The sequence below is a fragment of the Pezoporus flaviventris genome, unplaced genomic scaffold, assembly GCF_033815535.1.
Source record: "Pezoporus flaviventris isolate CSIRO_AGI_PZ_B2104156 unplaced genomic scaffold, CSIRO_AGI_Pfla_v1 ptg000079l, whole genome shotgun sequence".
Lineage (NCBI taxonomy): Eukaryota > Metazoa > Chordata > Aves > Psittaciformes > Psittacidae > Pezoporus > Pezoporus flaviventris.
Genome location: NW_026892627.1, coordinates 4,898,049 through 4,912,086, shown reverse-complemented (window position 1 = coordinate 4,912,086; position 14,038 = coordinate 4,898,049). Strand labels below are relative to the sequence as shown.

At 45.5% G+C, this 14,038-nt stretch overlaps 1 protein-coding gene across 2 annotated transcripts in view; it reads left to right on the top strand.

The window, feature by feature from the left end:
* The window catches only part of LOC133280131 (mitogen-activated protein kinase kinase kinase 3-like), a 78,080-nt gene that overhangs the window by 43,980 nt on the left and 20,062 nt on the right, over positions 1 to 14,038 (top strand). Inside the window, exons 4-7 of one of the 2 annotated variants that reach the window (XM_061474550.1) lie at positions 1,205 to 1,245; positions 2,255 to 2,354; positions 8,834 to 8,947; positions 10,039 to 10,150. In XM_061474550.1, the coding sequence (XP_061330534.1) occupies positions 1,205 to 1,245; positions 2,255 to 2,354; positions 8,834 to 8,947; positions 10,039 to 10,150 (367 nt within the window). Of the gene's footprint in view, positions 1 to 1,201; positions 1,246 to 2,254; positions 2,355 to 8,833; positions 8,948 to 10,038; positions 10,151 to 14,038 lie in introns of both variants that reach the window. The other variant, XM_061474549.1, reaches the window with a different exon arrangement.

The window sequence follows — 14,038 nt, the reverse complement described above, 5'->3', positions numbered from 1 at the left end:
AGTCATTTTACTGTGGGTCTGCTTTCCCTCTCAGAGGATGGAAAGTGTGCCTTCATGCGCTGACAATCCAGGGTTAGAGATAAGGCCCTTGCTCAGGAAGGGCTGTCACCCACCCAATCAGGGATTATCCCTGTGAAATGCAGGCTGCATGGGACTGAGCCCTCCCTGGTGTTACACCTCAGAGGGAGGTGGTGAGCACTTTCTTCTCCATGGGGATAGAGCTACTATTTGAAGAAGCTTGTGTGTACTAGTAGGGGCAGAGCCCTGGTTAACTGGGTGGCTAAACCTGGTCTGGGAAGTAAAGAGGCTTTTGATTTTCCTTGGAGATGATTGGAAAGTCCTGCAATGAGCCAAGGGGTGCTAGAGGGATGCTTGGCTTAGTCTGAGAAGCTGAGTGAATGAAAAGGCTCCCTGTGGTCTTGATCACTGCTAAACATGCACAAATAGAGGATGGGTTGAAGTGGCTTTTACTAGTCCCTAGTAAACCCACAGTTGTTTGTTCTGTCTGCCTGTGACCCTGCTGGCTCTTTGGCTAAACTTAATGATTTCTCTTGGGGTGAGCAACAGGTCAGTTCAGGGACAGCATTTACTGTGTATAGTGAAGTGGTGCCTGATACACTTTGCATTTTGTAGGTTCTAACAAAATGACAGCCACCACCACCCCAGCACTATTTCTTTTAAAATCCAAGACTGTTTCTCTGCTTCCATTATAGGATGCTTGCTCTACTTCTAATTTCTTTGCTCCAAATATTCCTGTGTTCTATTAAGCGTTTTCTGAGCTTTGCTTTGCTTGTTGGGTTTCCAACAGAAAAGTACTGGGGTAAAACCATGGGAAGTGCTGAAGATGGACAAATATCAGACATTTAACATGTTTGCCTCTTTGATAATAGTGCTTGTTCCCAACTGAGTTCAGAGCATTCCCAATTTTCCACTTCTATTAATGCATTTCATTAAAAACTAACAGTTACACAGATGAGTGAGTGGGCTGTTGTTTACAGAAGACATTATTCTCTGACAAACATGTTTATCATCAGTGTGACATTTCCCCAGAGTTGGTGAGTCTAGCAGCCACTTTGACCCTAAATAGACCAGATGCCCAGTAGCCTTAGGGGTGTCTCCCCAAGAACTACTGTCAGCTTTGGATCTGCAAGGCAATCTGGGATGCAGTCTGGGACCTAACCATTTTCTTCGTTTCTTTCAGCAGCGGAATGTCAGGATCAAGTTTGAATATGAAGGAGAGAAAAGGTATGTACCCAAGCCAGTCCCCCACTTGTATGGGGGCAAACTACTTACTTTACTCAATGTCATCCTACTGACTTCAGCCATCTGCAGATGACCTCACAGCAGGATTCATTCCCCTAAAATCAACAGTTTTATATGTGATGGCTTTGCCTCATCATCCCATTTGCCACAAGTACCTCCTGGGATTTGCATGCAGGCAAAGTGGTTCAAAGCTGGAAGTCATTAAATGCCTTTTACCAGGGACTTAGGGTGCACACTTGGATCCTCTTTTTAATTCTTGAGCTCTGCTGAACCACAGCTGAGCTGCAGCCCTACAGAAATGTGTCCTTGGATTAGCAGCCTATGACACTTAAGATAACCAGATTTTAGGCATGGGTCCCATGAAAATAGAGCTGGGAGTTAAAGCTTTCCCGCCCTTCTCTGCTTGACATTTTCATGGAATCACCTGTGGTTGCTGCTTGGTGATTGTTGCAGGGCAGGACACAGGGCTGGCAACTCACAGGCTGACGGTCCAACTTGCATGTTAAAGCCAAAGAAAATTGAAGTAATGTTACTGTAGGGCTAGACTGTACCTGCTGATATGTATCTACAGAGCTGCTGCATGTGATGGTATGGGAGAATCACAGGGTGCCAGACTGCATCTCTTCCATCCCTCCCCCCTTATTCAGAGCTACTTGCTGAAAAGAGATGATAAATCACTGACCAGTGCCTGATCCTGGGTCTTCTCTAGTGAAGGGCTGCTATACTTCCTTCTCTTCTGCCTGTATCCCACAGCAGGGGAAGGAGCAGAGGAGCTGCACTAGGATTTTTGGTAGATATTCTCACAGGGTACGTCAAATTCCCTTCTGAGCGTAGCAGATGAGCAGTATTTCTGTGTGTGAAAGCGAAGAGCAAGCTTTATGCTTCATAGTAGAAGAATACAGATTCTTTCTTCTGTATTGTTAGTCTAACCCCAAATTCTAGTACACCTTTACTAAATTGAGACTATTGTTGTATTTGTTTGTGTATACAGGATTATCCAGTTTCCAAGACCAGTCAGATTCAAAGAAGTGGTGCAGAAGGTCACAGATGCTTTTGGACAGACGATGGACTTAGTCTGTGTGAACAACGAGGTACTCTTCTCCTAATTGCTAAAGAAGGAGGTTTAGGGTGCCTGGTGCCCATTTCCTAATTGAGCAGTGGGTTTTTTTTTAAGGCCCTATTTTAGTGTTCATATGAATGTGAAGAAAAATAATCTTATTTTGTGGTTCCCAGCTAGTGAGCCTGCGAGTGCTGTTGTCTGGACACAACTCCGTTGAATTCTCAGACCCCAAGCCAGGCTCCTTCTTCTCAAAAATACTTCAGTTAAGGCCTGTTAAATGGTGACACAGGAACATTTTTTTCCTCTAGAACAAAAAAAAAAAAAAATCTGTGTAACTCCAACAGGGGAGGAATTAAGTAACTGTGATGATGGATACATTGTCGGTTGAGCTGTGCAGTCAGCAGCAATAGATGTTTTCCCATCAGCACCTTTAGGGTAATAGGACCACTTTCAGAACATGTCTGGCTGGTGAGAACATGCTCAGGGCAGAGAGGAGAATGGCTGAGACCAATGGCTTTCCTGAGAGCCACACAAAGTGACTGTAGGCTACTGTGTGTTTGGGAAGGCTTCACATCCAACCCATCTTAGGGGCAAGTTGCAGGAGCATGGTGAAGTCAGAGCATGATGGACAGTGCTGCTAACACAATTCACTTTACACTGACTGTTTTAACCCAAAACCCCAGAATGATATGGATGTTCTTGTGGCTAGGTCTGCAGTGAAACGTGCATCACTGAAGGTTGCTCTAGCAGGTCCTTTGTAGACAGGCAGCCAAGAAACCCTTCCTCTGCAGTTGTTGCATTTTAAGGCTTGAAGACATTTCTTCTCCATCCTTCTTTAGAATGGCCACTGTATTTTTCTAGCTTTGTCTTTGAGCCCAGCACTGTGTCTGAAGGGAAGGTACTGATAAGGGCCTTTACTTAGAAGGGGGCAATCCTTGTCATCTGTTTTAGTGTGCTCAGTGTTTTCTTATGAGGCATCTTGCCATAAGCTGGGCAGGCATCTGGGGTCACTGAACTCTCAAGGTGGGTTTGGCTTTGGGAAGGAGGAGAGTGAGCCAGATGACAAAAAGGCAGGCTTTTAAACACAAATTCTTTTGGATCTGTGCTGACAGCTTGCTTGTTCAAGTATTAGTTGCATATTACTACTAACAGCCTTTTATTAAAGAATGAATGGGGAGGGAGGTTGCAAAGAGAACTTTCCCTCTCTCTTTTTCAGTTTTTTTTCCTTCCGTTTCAATAGGGATTTGATCCACAAAAAAAGTTGCTATTCTTCTATAATAGGTACCTCATGATACCAAGGTGTCCACTGGGTTTTGGCTTTGAATGTAGCCAGGTTTCTAATCTTGGGCATTCTCTGTAAGCCCTCCTGGGAAAAACCTGCCATTGAATTCTCTAGGAATGACTCATTTCATTCCAGGTTTCTTTCCACGGCAAGAGGAGTTTTTTCCAACCACAGCAAACAGAAGCTTAAATAAAGCTTAAATAATGCATTTTATTGCATGTTAGAGGCTGTCTTCCTGGGCACGTGCACAGCACATAGCAGGAACATGATTAGCCCTTTGGGTACTCCTAACTTCTTAGGGTTGAGGAATGACTTTCTGTGGTTTTGTTTTCTCTGCATAAAAATCCCCTCTGTGAGAACGCACACCTTTGGGAAGAGGTCCGAGCAGTAGCAATTCAGGGTTGTTGCTGTGGAAACATGATGAACAGGCAAAAGTGACCTTTGGGGAGATAGCCTGCATGTCCACATGGTGACACCTTGGCATTTGGCTCTTAGTGTCTTCTGGGGCAGATTTTTGAGTCTCATGACTGCAAGTCTCAGAGGTAGCCTGACCACAGACTCATTACAAGTAAATGTTTCACTCACTCTTCCTGCTCAAAGGGAACTGTGCAGTAATGCTCTGCTGCCATCAAATGTTTTTCTTGAAGTAGCACCTTGTAGACCAAAAATGCATTGAGGTCAACAGGGCCCCTACAAAAGCTCACTAAATGTCAGTCCCTGTCCCAGTGAAGCAGGAGTCCTGAAGCCAAGATCAGTGAGATGAGCATGCCAGCTGGGTGGAGCAGGGGCATGCATGAATCACATCCTGGTGGGACCATGGAATCAGCGGGCTTGAGCTGGTAGAGATAAGAGTGGGGCCTGGCTGGGGATGTACCGCATGGGGCATGTCTGCATGTCAGTACCAGACTGGGCTCATCTTTCCAATGAGCAGGACAGCAAAATCTGGCCTGGCTGTAGACAGCATGGTATGGTGTTCATTAGGCAGTCAGAAGCCAGTCTTTCAAACTGAATTTGATCTGTATGCACTGCTAAACAGCTGCTTCAGGTGTGACTGTTACCTTGTCATTTGTCCCATCTCCAGGACCAACTTGTGATGTGACTTTAGGCATAACAGTGGGCCTTGGTGTGCGACCAGTTCCCTTCTGACCTCCCCTTGCTTGTCTCCCTGAGCTGGTCCATCAGCGTCATTTTGGGTGATGGAAGGTTAAAGGAGAGTTAAAGCCTGGGGAATTAGTAGAACCTCCATTATTGGGGGAGAGGAGATAAAGGCATATTTAACAAGCATTTGTAGAGAATTGTTGGTGCCAGTTGGTTCTGCATTGGGCAGGAAGATGAACTAATTGACCTCTCAGATTTTTTTCCCAACCCTGTTTCCTACTATTCTTCAGCTTGTTGCAGTGTCTTACAGTGAAGTCTAATCATACTGTTGTAGTTGGTGAAAACTCACCGTACGCACTCACTTTCTTAGACTGCAGTGGACTGACTGCAAAGTGCCATACTAAAACATTAAGGAACGTTTAAACATACTGTTTAAAAGGAAGAAGAAAATCTTAATACGCTTTATTTAATGAAACTTTTGTGCAGGTAAACTTTGCTGTTCATCGTGGCTGCTCACTCTGCAGACAGAATAAACCCAGTTACTGGAAATGCACCCTGGCAATTACAGACATGGTTCTGCATGAATCTATATTTAGTTTCATGCCTAGCAGATACCTGTTTCTGATATCCACATATACCACAGTCTGGAAGCCAAATGGAGCAAAATCTATTTGCCAGATGTGGGTAATAGGTAAAAGCCAAGCTAAATACTGGCTCCAGTCCCTTTTACAGGAGGGCAATTTCTGCCTGATGTTTTTGGCTTCTCTGAAGCAGGCATGCAAACACGTTAATGTTGTGATATTGGAGTGAGATGGAGTGACCTGCAGAACATTCTGTTCAGAGCAGCAGCAGAGGGATTGCTCTGAACACTTGTGAGGAGCTCAGTAAAGGGATGGGTGAGCAATGGGACTGTACTTTAAGTGCAGAGTCAAATTCTGCTTAGTGGTGAAATGAGGGGGAGCAGCAGTCCACCATCTCATTTCTGTTTGGGTGAGTGCAGGAGAGAAGGCTTGCCTGCTTGGTGCATCTGTGGAGTCCTTGTGAACTTCAAGAGGGGTAAGCAGTGCACCAGGAGAATCTCTTTAGCTGTACTGCTTAAGGCAGCAGACTGAGAACAGCTGCAAAGCACTTGGGAGACATGTTCAATACCATCTTTGTCTTATGTCTGTTGTGAACATGGGTTATTCATTCAGATCTCAAAGCTTAACCATGAACCATGGTCTAACCATTTACTCCATGGAACTCTACTTGGTGAGTACTTTCATTCATGTCCAAGCCCTGTCCCAGACTGGGAATCTGTTTCTAGCCTTGCTTGTGAGGCCCAGCCCAGACAAGACTGGTGTTGGTGTTTTCTGTAAACCCTCCAGCTGGTTAGGTCCCTTGCTTGGGATCTGAAGTACATCATCCTGAATTTTTCCCCAACCAGTTTGGTTGAGAACCAAAGTCCCTACAAGCCTGTAGGAAATTCCAGGGTGAAGCTTTCTCAAGAGTTTCTCTTGGGATCTTTTTTCTACACAAAATAACTAGTTTTCAGACAACGGGTTCACAGCCACCTCTTCCTGGGTGAATGCTTTGCTCTGGAGTCTCTTTTTCTGTCTTTTTGTAGAAACTTCTTTACTGCGTTTGCATACCTGACACCAGAAGAGCGCTCCTAGCTCAAACTGGAATTCGTTGCTTAAATATCTTTTGAGAACTGGCCTTGTCTTAGGAGTTAGCATTGCTTCCAGCAATTGCACCTAACAGCTGCATTTTTTCACCTGCTTATCCCATTTCTGGATATAAAAATTCTCCCATGTCAAGCTGTGGGGGTCCTGGCTATCTAATTTGGGACTGTATAGTCTACAGAATAGCTGGTTGTATTAAACTTAGCTATTGCAGTGCCCCTTTGCAGACCTGGCTTTTAGTATCTTGAAGCTGGGTCCTATGGTAGGTATAAGCTGAGGAGTACCTGCTATCCACAGCTGCAAGAGCTTGGTTTTCTTGGGACATTTTGGGCCCCTCACTGCCAGAAAGACATTTAGGTGCTGAAGTGGGTCCAGAGAAGGGTAATGAAGCTGGTAAAAGGGTCTGGAGCACAAGTCTTAAGAGGAACATCTGTGAGGGAACGGGGGTTGTTTAGTCTGGAGAAAAGGAGGCTCGGGGGAGACTTTATCATTCTTTCTATGACTACCTGAAAGGAGGTTGTAGTGACGTGAGGTCAGCCTCTTCTCCCAAGTAACAAGTGATAGGATGAGAGGAAATAGACTCAATTTGTGCCAGGGGAAGTTTAGATTGGATATTAGGGAAAAACTTCTTCACTGAAAGGGTTGTCAAGCACAGGAACAGGCTGCCCAGGGAAAGAGTTGAGTCACCATCCCTGGAAGTATTTAAAAGATGTGTAGATATGTGGCACTTAGGGACTTTAGTGGTAGGCTTGACATTGTTAGGTTTATTGTTGGATTCGTTGATTTTTAAGGTCTTTCACAACCTAAATGATTACATGGTTCTATGACAATCCTGATGTTTATCATATAAAATAGGTGGCCTGCATATGGCTCAGTTCACTGTCTGCAAAATGGGGATGAAAGATAACCTTTCTATCACACAGGAGAAGAGAAACTCAATCCAAACCTTGAGGTGCTCACACTGTAAAAATAACAGCCTTGTGCGCATCTAAGGTGGTGGTTGGTGGGCTCAGGCTATGATCCTTGGGTGGAGGATGGTAGCAGTACAGGAGGTGACTGTAGCAGTTTCCTGAGGTGAAACCTCATCTCTGTTGGCCAGGGCCCACAGTTTTCCTTTGACCTGGTCATCCTTGAACTCCTAGCCTCAGTGCACACAGTCTGAGTGTATTTGCCTGCAGGCCAACAGCCAAACCCTTGGCAACACCCTGGGACCAAAAAGGTAGACACAGGCAGCTTTTGAGTGTCTTACTCTGTGGTGGTTGATCTGAGGTGTGCTTGCTGTCGCTGGTGGCATGAACCCTCATCACCTGGAGGCCTGAGCTGCCTTTCAGGAGTTCTGGGATCTGTGGCTCCCAGTAAGACCAGCAAGAGCCTACTGGGTGTTGTGGCCGCTCATTCCCTTTGGCAGGTGGAACTGCTGTGTACTTTGGCACAGGCATGAGTATAACATATGTTGCTGGCTGGATTCAGTGCCAGTGCCCGAGGCAACCTACAGAGGCTGAGGCCTGTTTTTTATGACATTAGGCAGAATGCCCCTGAATGAGGGGCAAAAATGTTGTGTGATTAATCTTAGCTCAGGGCAGCAGAAGGCCACAGAGCCCCTCTGAAGTGCAGCTGTGTTGAGCATTGGAAACTTTGCAGGCTGTCTGTAGGACCTGGTACACCACACAGCAATGTCAGGGGGGTCAGATTCCCTTTGGAGATACGAGAGCAATAGTCTGCCACTTAGCAGGAACATACCAGGACCTTTAGCTGCCTGACAGACCTGGCACTGTGTAGTTCTCTGTTCTGTTTACCTCGTAAAGAGCATAACCTGAATTTGCCTTGCTGGAAGTTGAAGTGTTTCTTGGAGGGAGAGCAATGCACACCCTTCACATTAAAAGGGAAGAGACCTACTTGTGAGATGTTCCCTGATTTCATGTGATGCCCAGACACTAGGGAGACTGTTAGTGTACAGGAACAGTTGTAGAGAAGGCCACTGAGGATCTGCCAGAGTAAATCCTTGGATGCAGCTCACTGCTTTCTTGAAACACCATTCTGTGGCCATCTTCCCAGGAAGAAACCCAGAGAGAATGTGTGGGGCTGTTTGGGGGCTGGGCAGCAGCAGGTCTTGCCTACAAACTCCAAGATCAGAACAGCCCCAGAATAGCAGGCAACAAGCCTAAGGTCTCATCTCAGCCTTCTCCTCTTCCCACTAGCTGAATTGGTGACGTGACCTTTAAGCTCTCTGCTTGCAGATGTTTTTTGCTGTGATTTTTTGCATCTGTTCTGTGGTAGATGAGAACTTGGAAGAACATACTAGAGCTCAGCAAGCTGGAGGGCATAAGGCATCTGTTTTCTGTCCATCTCCTTGGGTTCCTCCCTTGTCCCCTGATTCCCAAACTGCTCACTGCAAGGATCTGGCTTCCTCTGTTTACCCAAAAGTATGACACTACCATGCTCCGGTGTTTGTTCAATTCCTTCCAGCTCCTGATCCCGCTGAAATCCCAGGAAGATTTGGACAAAGCGATGGAACAGTTGGAGCTGAGCCCTTCCCTGAAGAGCCTGAGGATCCTTGTGAGCGCTCCAAAGAAAGCGAATGTGAGCCCTTCACCTTCTATGCTCTTTTGTATCCCGAGTGAGATGCCTTGTTATTGTGTTGGGGAGTGGAAACGAGCATCCTGATGGTGGAGAGCAAAGAGCAAGCTGGTCATGAGAGGGGTCAGCCCTGCTCTGGCTCAGCTGCTCAGAAATCCTCCTGTGGTGGCAGTCCAGAGCCTGAGCTCAGCTCCCCCTAGCTCTTCCTGCATCCTGTGAAGGGTTAATACTGTACAGATCCTCAGGCAAGGTTAAACCCCAAGAGAATCCCTTGTGCTTTCTGCCTAGGGTTGCTGTCATCATTCCTTTGTAGCCTCTCCTTCATATACAGGGTGGTGCCCTGGCCCTTGCCATGCTTTCTGGCAGCATGGAGACTGTTCCGTCCATGTCATGCTGCAGTACTGAAGGCCAGGAAGAGCAAACTGGAGAATCCTTCAGTCTCCTGCAGGACTGTCCTTTTTCTATTCCCCCCCCCCCCTTTATTTATTTGTTTTTTGTGAGCTCAGTGGTTTTGAAGTTAAGCCTATTAACTTGACCTCGCCTGCACAGAGTGTCTTGCCAAAGCACATGTCGTGCTGCCCCAAGCACAGGCTGTAAAGTAGGGATTTGCAGATGTTGCAACTCTGGGTTTTTTTTTCTTTATATTTCCTAGAAGTACCGGAGAGGCTGAGAGTCTTGAAATTCGTAGCAGCTTGTCCCCATGCTGCTGCTGCTGCTCGCAGCTCCTGGAACTTCTCCACTCCTTTTGAAGACATAGGGAGCATGGAAGAGAGGCTCTGATTTGGGGGCAAATCTGGGTTCAGGCCAGGGATCAGTTTTTTTACCTGTCTGGAAACAGTGCAGTGCAGGAGCAGTCTTTTGTCAGCTATCTGTATTTACCATTACCAGCTGGAGCTTAATTAGAGTATTTCAGTAACAGATGTGAATTGTTTGTGAATGACTTTTGGGGGTACTCTACATTACTTGCGTGTCTTTTTGCCTGTTTGGTATTGTTGGGTTTTGATTTTGTTTTTAATAGTTCTTGGGTAACATGGTCATGGTGTGTCCACAAGTACTCTGGCCAAGTCTCATCATTCCCTTTGTCTGATTACCAGCTCCTCCAGCCAAACAACAGCAAACAGCACGAAATGAGGATCTCCAGGTCCATGGGTGATATCATGGGATCCCTGTACAAAGACTCTGAGAGGACGCGGAAGTATTCAACAGGTCAGCAAAATGCAATACTCTGTGGGGTGTTCTGTGTTATTACAAGCTGGCCACCATCTCCTTTCTCTTTTCTGTCATAACTCTGTACCTGCTGAAGTCTGGATGGCTACTCTAATGTCTCCCATCAATAACTCAGTGCAGTTGCTGCTTATCCTCAGCCTGAGGAAGAGACTGCAAGCTACACAGGTCAGATGAAGTTGTACTGAGCAGGGTCATGTTGGACATGAAAGCTAAGAAGAAGAGGGGATCTGAGGTGTAATATGACAGAGGAAATGCAGTGATAAAAATCTCCAGTGAATTCAGTGCTACTGAACTTTATCGAAGTGAAGAGTGCGATCTACAGAAAGCCAAGACTTTTTTGAGGCCTTGACATACTCCTTTAACTACCTGCTGTTGTTCTCTCCTCCTTTCCCAGTTAGCAGGATAATATAGCTGAATGCACTTGGGCTTCTTTGCTCCTGAGCTGGGATCAGCTTCACGACATAAGAAGCTTCACAGATATGTGTCTCCATGCCATCAGTCTGTTCTTGCTTGTCTGTGGTAGCTGCTTTTCTGGTTTCTCAGGAGAATGGATGTGTTCAGTGTTTTGCAGTGGTTTCAGATGAAGGGGAGCATCCCTTTCCTTCAGAAGCGCTGGGAGTAGGTACCTGCAGCCTCCAAAGCCAGGCTGGCAAGTGCCTTGTCTCTTCTTGCAACCCTGGAGTGACTGAAGTTTATTTGTAGCATTGTGTGGTCTTTTGTTTATTTTCTGTGTTTGAGTTTATGCTTTTCGCGCTTTCTAAAATACTCTAAGCTTTTTAAAATGACAAGTACTCTTGATAAGCTGTCTGTTAGAACCTTTTCTGTGAAGAACCTTGTAGAATTTTGTAGAGAGCAGGGTGCCTTGTGCAAAATTGGTGTAACAACCCTCCAATTTATTCATTTTACAACATGTAGTCAGAATAATGATTTTGTCATACAGTGACTGTTTTCTGCCATGTCTGTGGGTGCTGGTTACAGGGTAATTTCTATAGGTCCCTACTGTTTTCATGCAATGATTTGACAGCTGTAGAAATGACCATGTCAGAGCCCTTAAATAAAGTGGGACCTTCTTACACAAACATGCATAAAGATATATTTAATCCTTCAAGCATCCTCTGTATTTATATGGCCGTAAACACTTCCAAACTCTTCTCTTTACAACAAAAGTACATTTTTCTCTGAGGATTTGCCTTTTTTTCTCTCATATATCCTGTGGTTTGCTGTTATCTCAGATGATATATAGGAAATGTTCTTCTAGGGTAGGTCCAGCATAGCCCCTTGTGCAGCCATGCCCAACTGTTACGGAAGCCAAGGGTGGGTGGTACAAGTGCTCTCTTTGGGCCTTATGTTTCAATGTAGTAGGCTTGTCTTTTTCTACTGTGGCTTTTTTTTAGCTCACACTGCTCTTGAGAGTTTGCCCAGGGTCTGGCAGAGTCACTAGATTACCCTGAATGAAATGCATGCACAAATACATAGTAAGGCACAGAGCCTCAGCAGAAGTTGTGCTGGAGTGAAACATTTCTGCTGCTTGCTTTCTTTCTTTTTGGCACTTGTCAAGCTGTTAATGTAAACCAGCAAAGAGCTGTGGCACCGGCAATCGTCACTGATGTGTGAACTGAGCGTGATGGGCAGAATTGATTCCGTATGTAACTGTGCTAGCTACAAGATTAGTTCTTGCAAAGTTAGAATTTCACACTAACTTCTGTGCTATGCTTTGGCCTTTTCTGTTTTGGAGCTGCTGTAATAGCAAGAGAGCCCCTGACCAAGTCTTCACTACTGACTGTAAGATGTCACTGCCTTGAAGAGCATCCTGTAGATAAGGCAGACAAAGGAAGAGATGTCAGCTCTGCAATGGAGAGCCTGAGGTACAGGTGGATTTTGAGGGAATGCCTGAATAGCAGAGTGGAGGAATGGGTGCAACATGCTGGTTTGAATCTAGGTAATGGATGAGGAGGACCAGGCAGCACCAGATGTAGGATGCAGAGTGTTAACATTGGGATATTCAGGAGGTTCTGCATGCTGATTGCTAGTGCACCAAAACCAGTGTCCTTGATGCTGTTAGGTAGCTAAGGTAACCAGCCCATGCTACAGTCATCCCTCTGGGTTTATTTCCATGCAGACAGTCTTGCTCTTTGTTTGAAAAGGGGTCGCAACAAACCCTCTGCATGGTAACAGCACACCACATCTTTCTGGAGGTATCTGGGTCTGTATGGAGCTACTGCTGCTCTGCTTAGGAGGTGTTTTGCAAGCCAGGAGATTAATTTATTCTGACCTCCTGAGCCAGAACTGGGTAATCTAACAGCTGGGCAGAAAGTCCAGCAAGCCAAAAGGGAGCAGAGTGTTTCAAATGGAGCATAAAACCGAACATCAGGCAACAGACAGACAGAGATGATCCTGTGTTGCGGTTCCCTGAACGAGGGATTTCACTGAACCTGGTGGATAGTCAAAAGGCAGCCTTAAGAGGCTGGGATTTCTGTAAGAGAAACTATTATTCACTTCCAGCTGCACGCTTTTTCAGTGTTTGCTTCTCCTGTCATCAAAGTATTTGCTATCAAGAGAGGATCTTAACTCAGTTCAGCTTTTCTCTTGAAACCATATTTAAAGGGAGATTGAAAGTGGCTTTATAAGAAGAGGTTGTTCAGGGTCATGTTCTTAGTGTTTCTGAGATGTCTTACGTTTTTCTGCTGACTTTGCCATGCAAGCAGCAGCAAAAAATAATGAAAGTGCATGTTGTTGGCACAAGCACATTGGAAAGAGGGGGGCAGATGTTCTGAGGAAGATTTGACTATTTTTTGCTTCTGGACAGAAAATGTCTTGACTTCATGTCCCTGAAATACCTTGTGCAAAGTCAATATTTTCATTTCTTCTTTTTTTTTTTTTTTTCCCTTTTCTTTCCGTAAACTTCTAAAGCTGACACCCCCCCCCCCCCCCCCAATTTTTTTTTTTTTTTTGGTGAGGAGTGTGAGGGTGCAGAAAATGTTCCAATCTCTTAGTGACCAGCATCTGCAAACGTTCAGCTGAGTGCCAGGGTACTTTGGCCAAAATGTATTTGGGTTCTGGATTTTCAGGTAACTGAGGGTTGTTTTTATGTACTTTGAGAACATACTTATTTCAGAGCATTATCCACAAATGACTTGAGAGCCCCATTCCTGAATTACCATTTCAGTGGAAACATTTGCCAAAAGCTTTCTTCTAAAATTATTTTTAATTTGTTTTGTTCATGGTGGCAGACCAGGTTGCTGAGCTGTGGCATCACATGCCTGCCAGTCCTCTCCAGACCAGGAGTTCATGCTGGCTGGGTCTGGGCTGTCAAATATGGACCAGCCATGGGAGCAGCAGGACTTTCACCTCAGATAATTGCCACTGCAGTGATGGTGCCCAGGTTTTCATGGGTGCCTGGACACTTGTGCAGCATCGTCTAACCCCTGCTATAGCACGCTGAGAGGTTTCAAATAAAGATCTCTGCAGATAGATGGTACAAAGATTTTGCTGGCTAGATAACTCTGAGAAACAAAGGCCTGGACATATCTGTGCTTTTAAATTCACAAGGCCAGGACAGAAGAACTGGCTGGCTGTTGATGAAGTTGCTTAACCATTAGCATATTCCCTGGAAAACCCATACCATGACTGCCATCCTATAAGTACCCAGGTGCAGACTGGGGTAGCATGGGCTAGGGACCTGTTGCAGGAGTTGGGATGGATGATACCCCCTCTGTTTTGAGGAGAATTTGGCTGTATGCATCATACCAGCTGCTTTAGGGCTGGAAAATGGGCCCTGTCCTGCTTATTAGGACGCCCTAAAGTTTGCCTTAAGTCAAGATACGGGACTCCATCCTCAGAGGATCAGTATGGAGAGGATGGAGATTT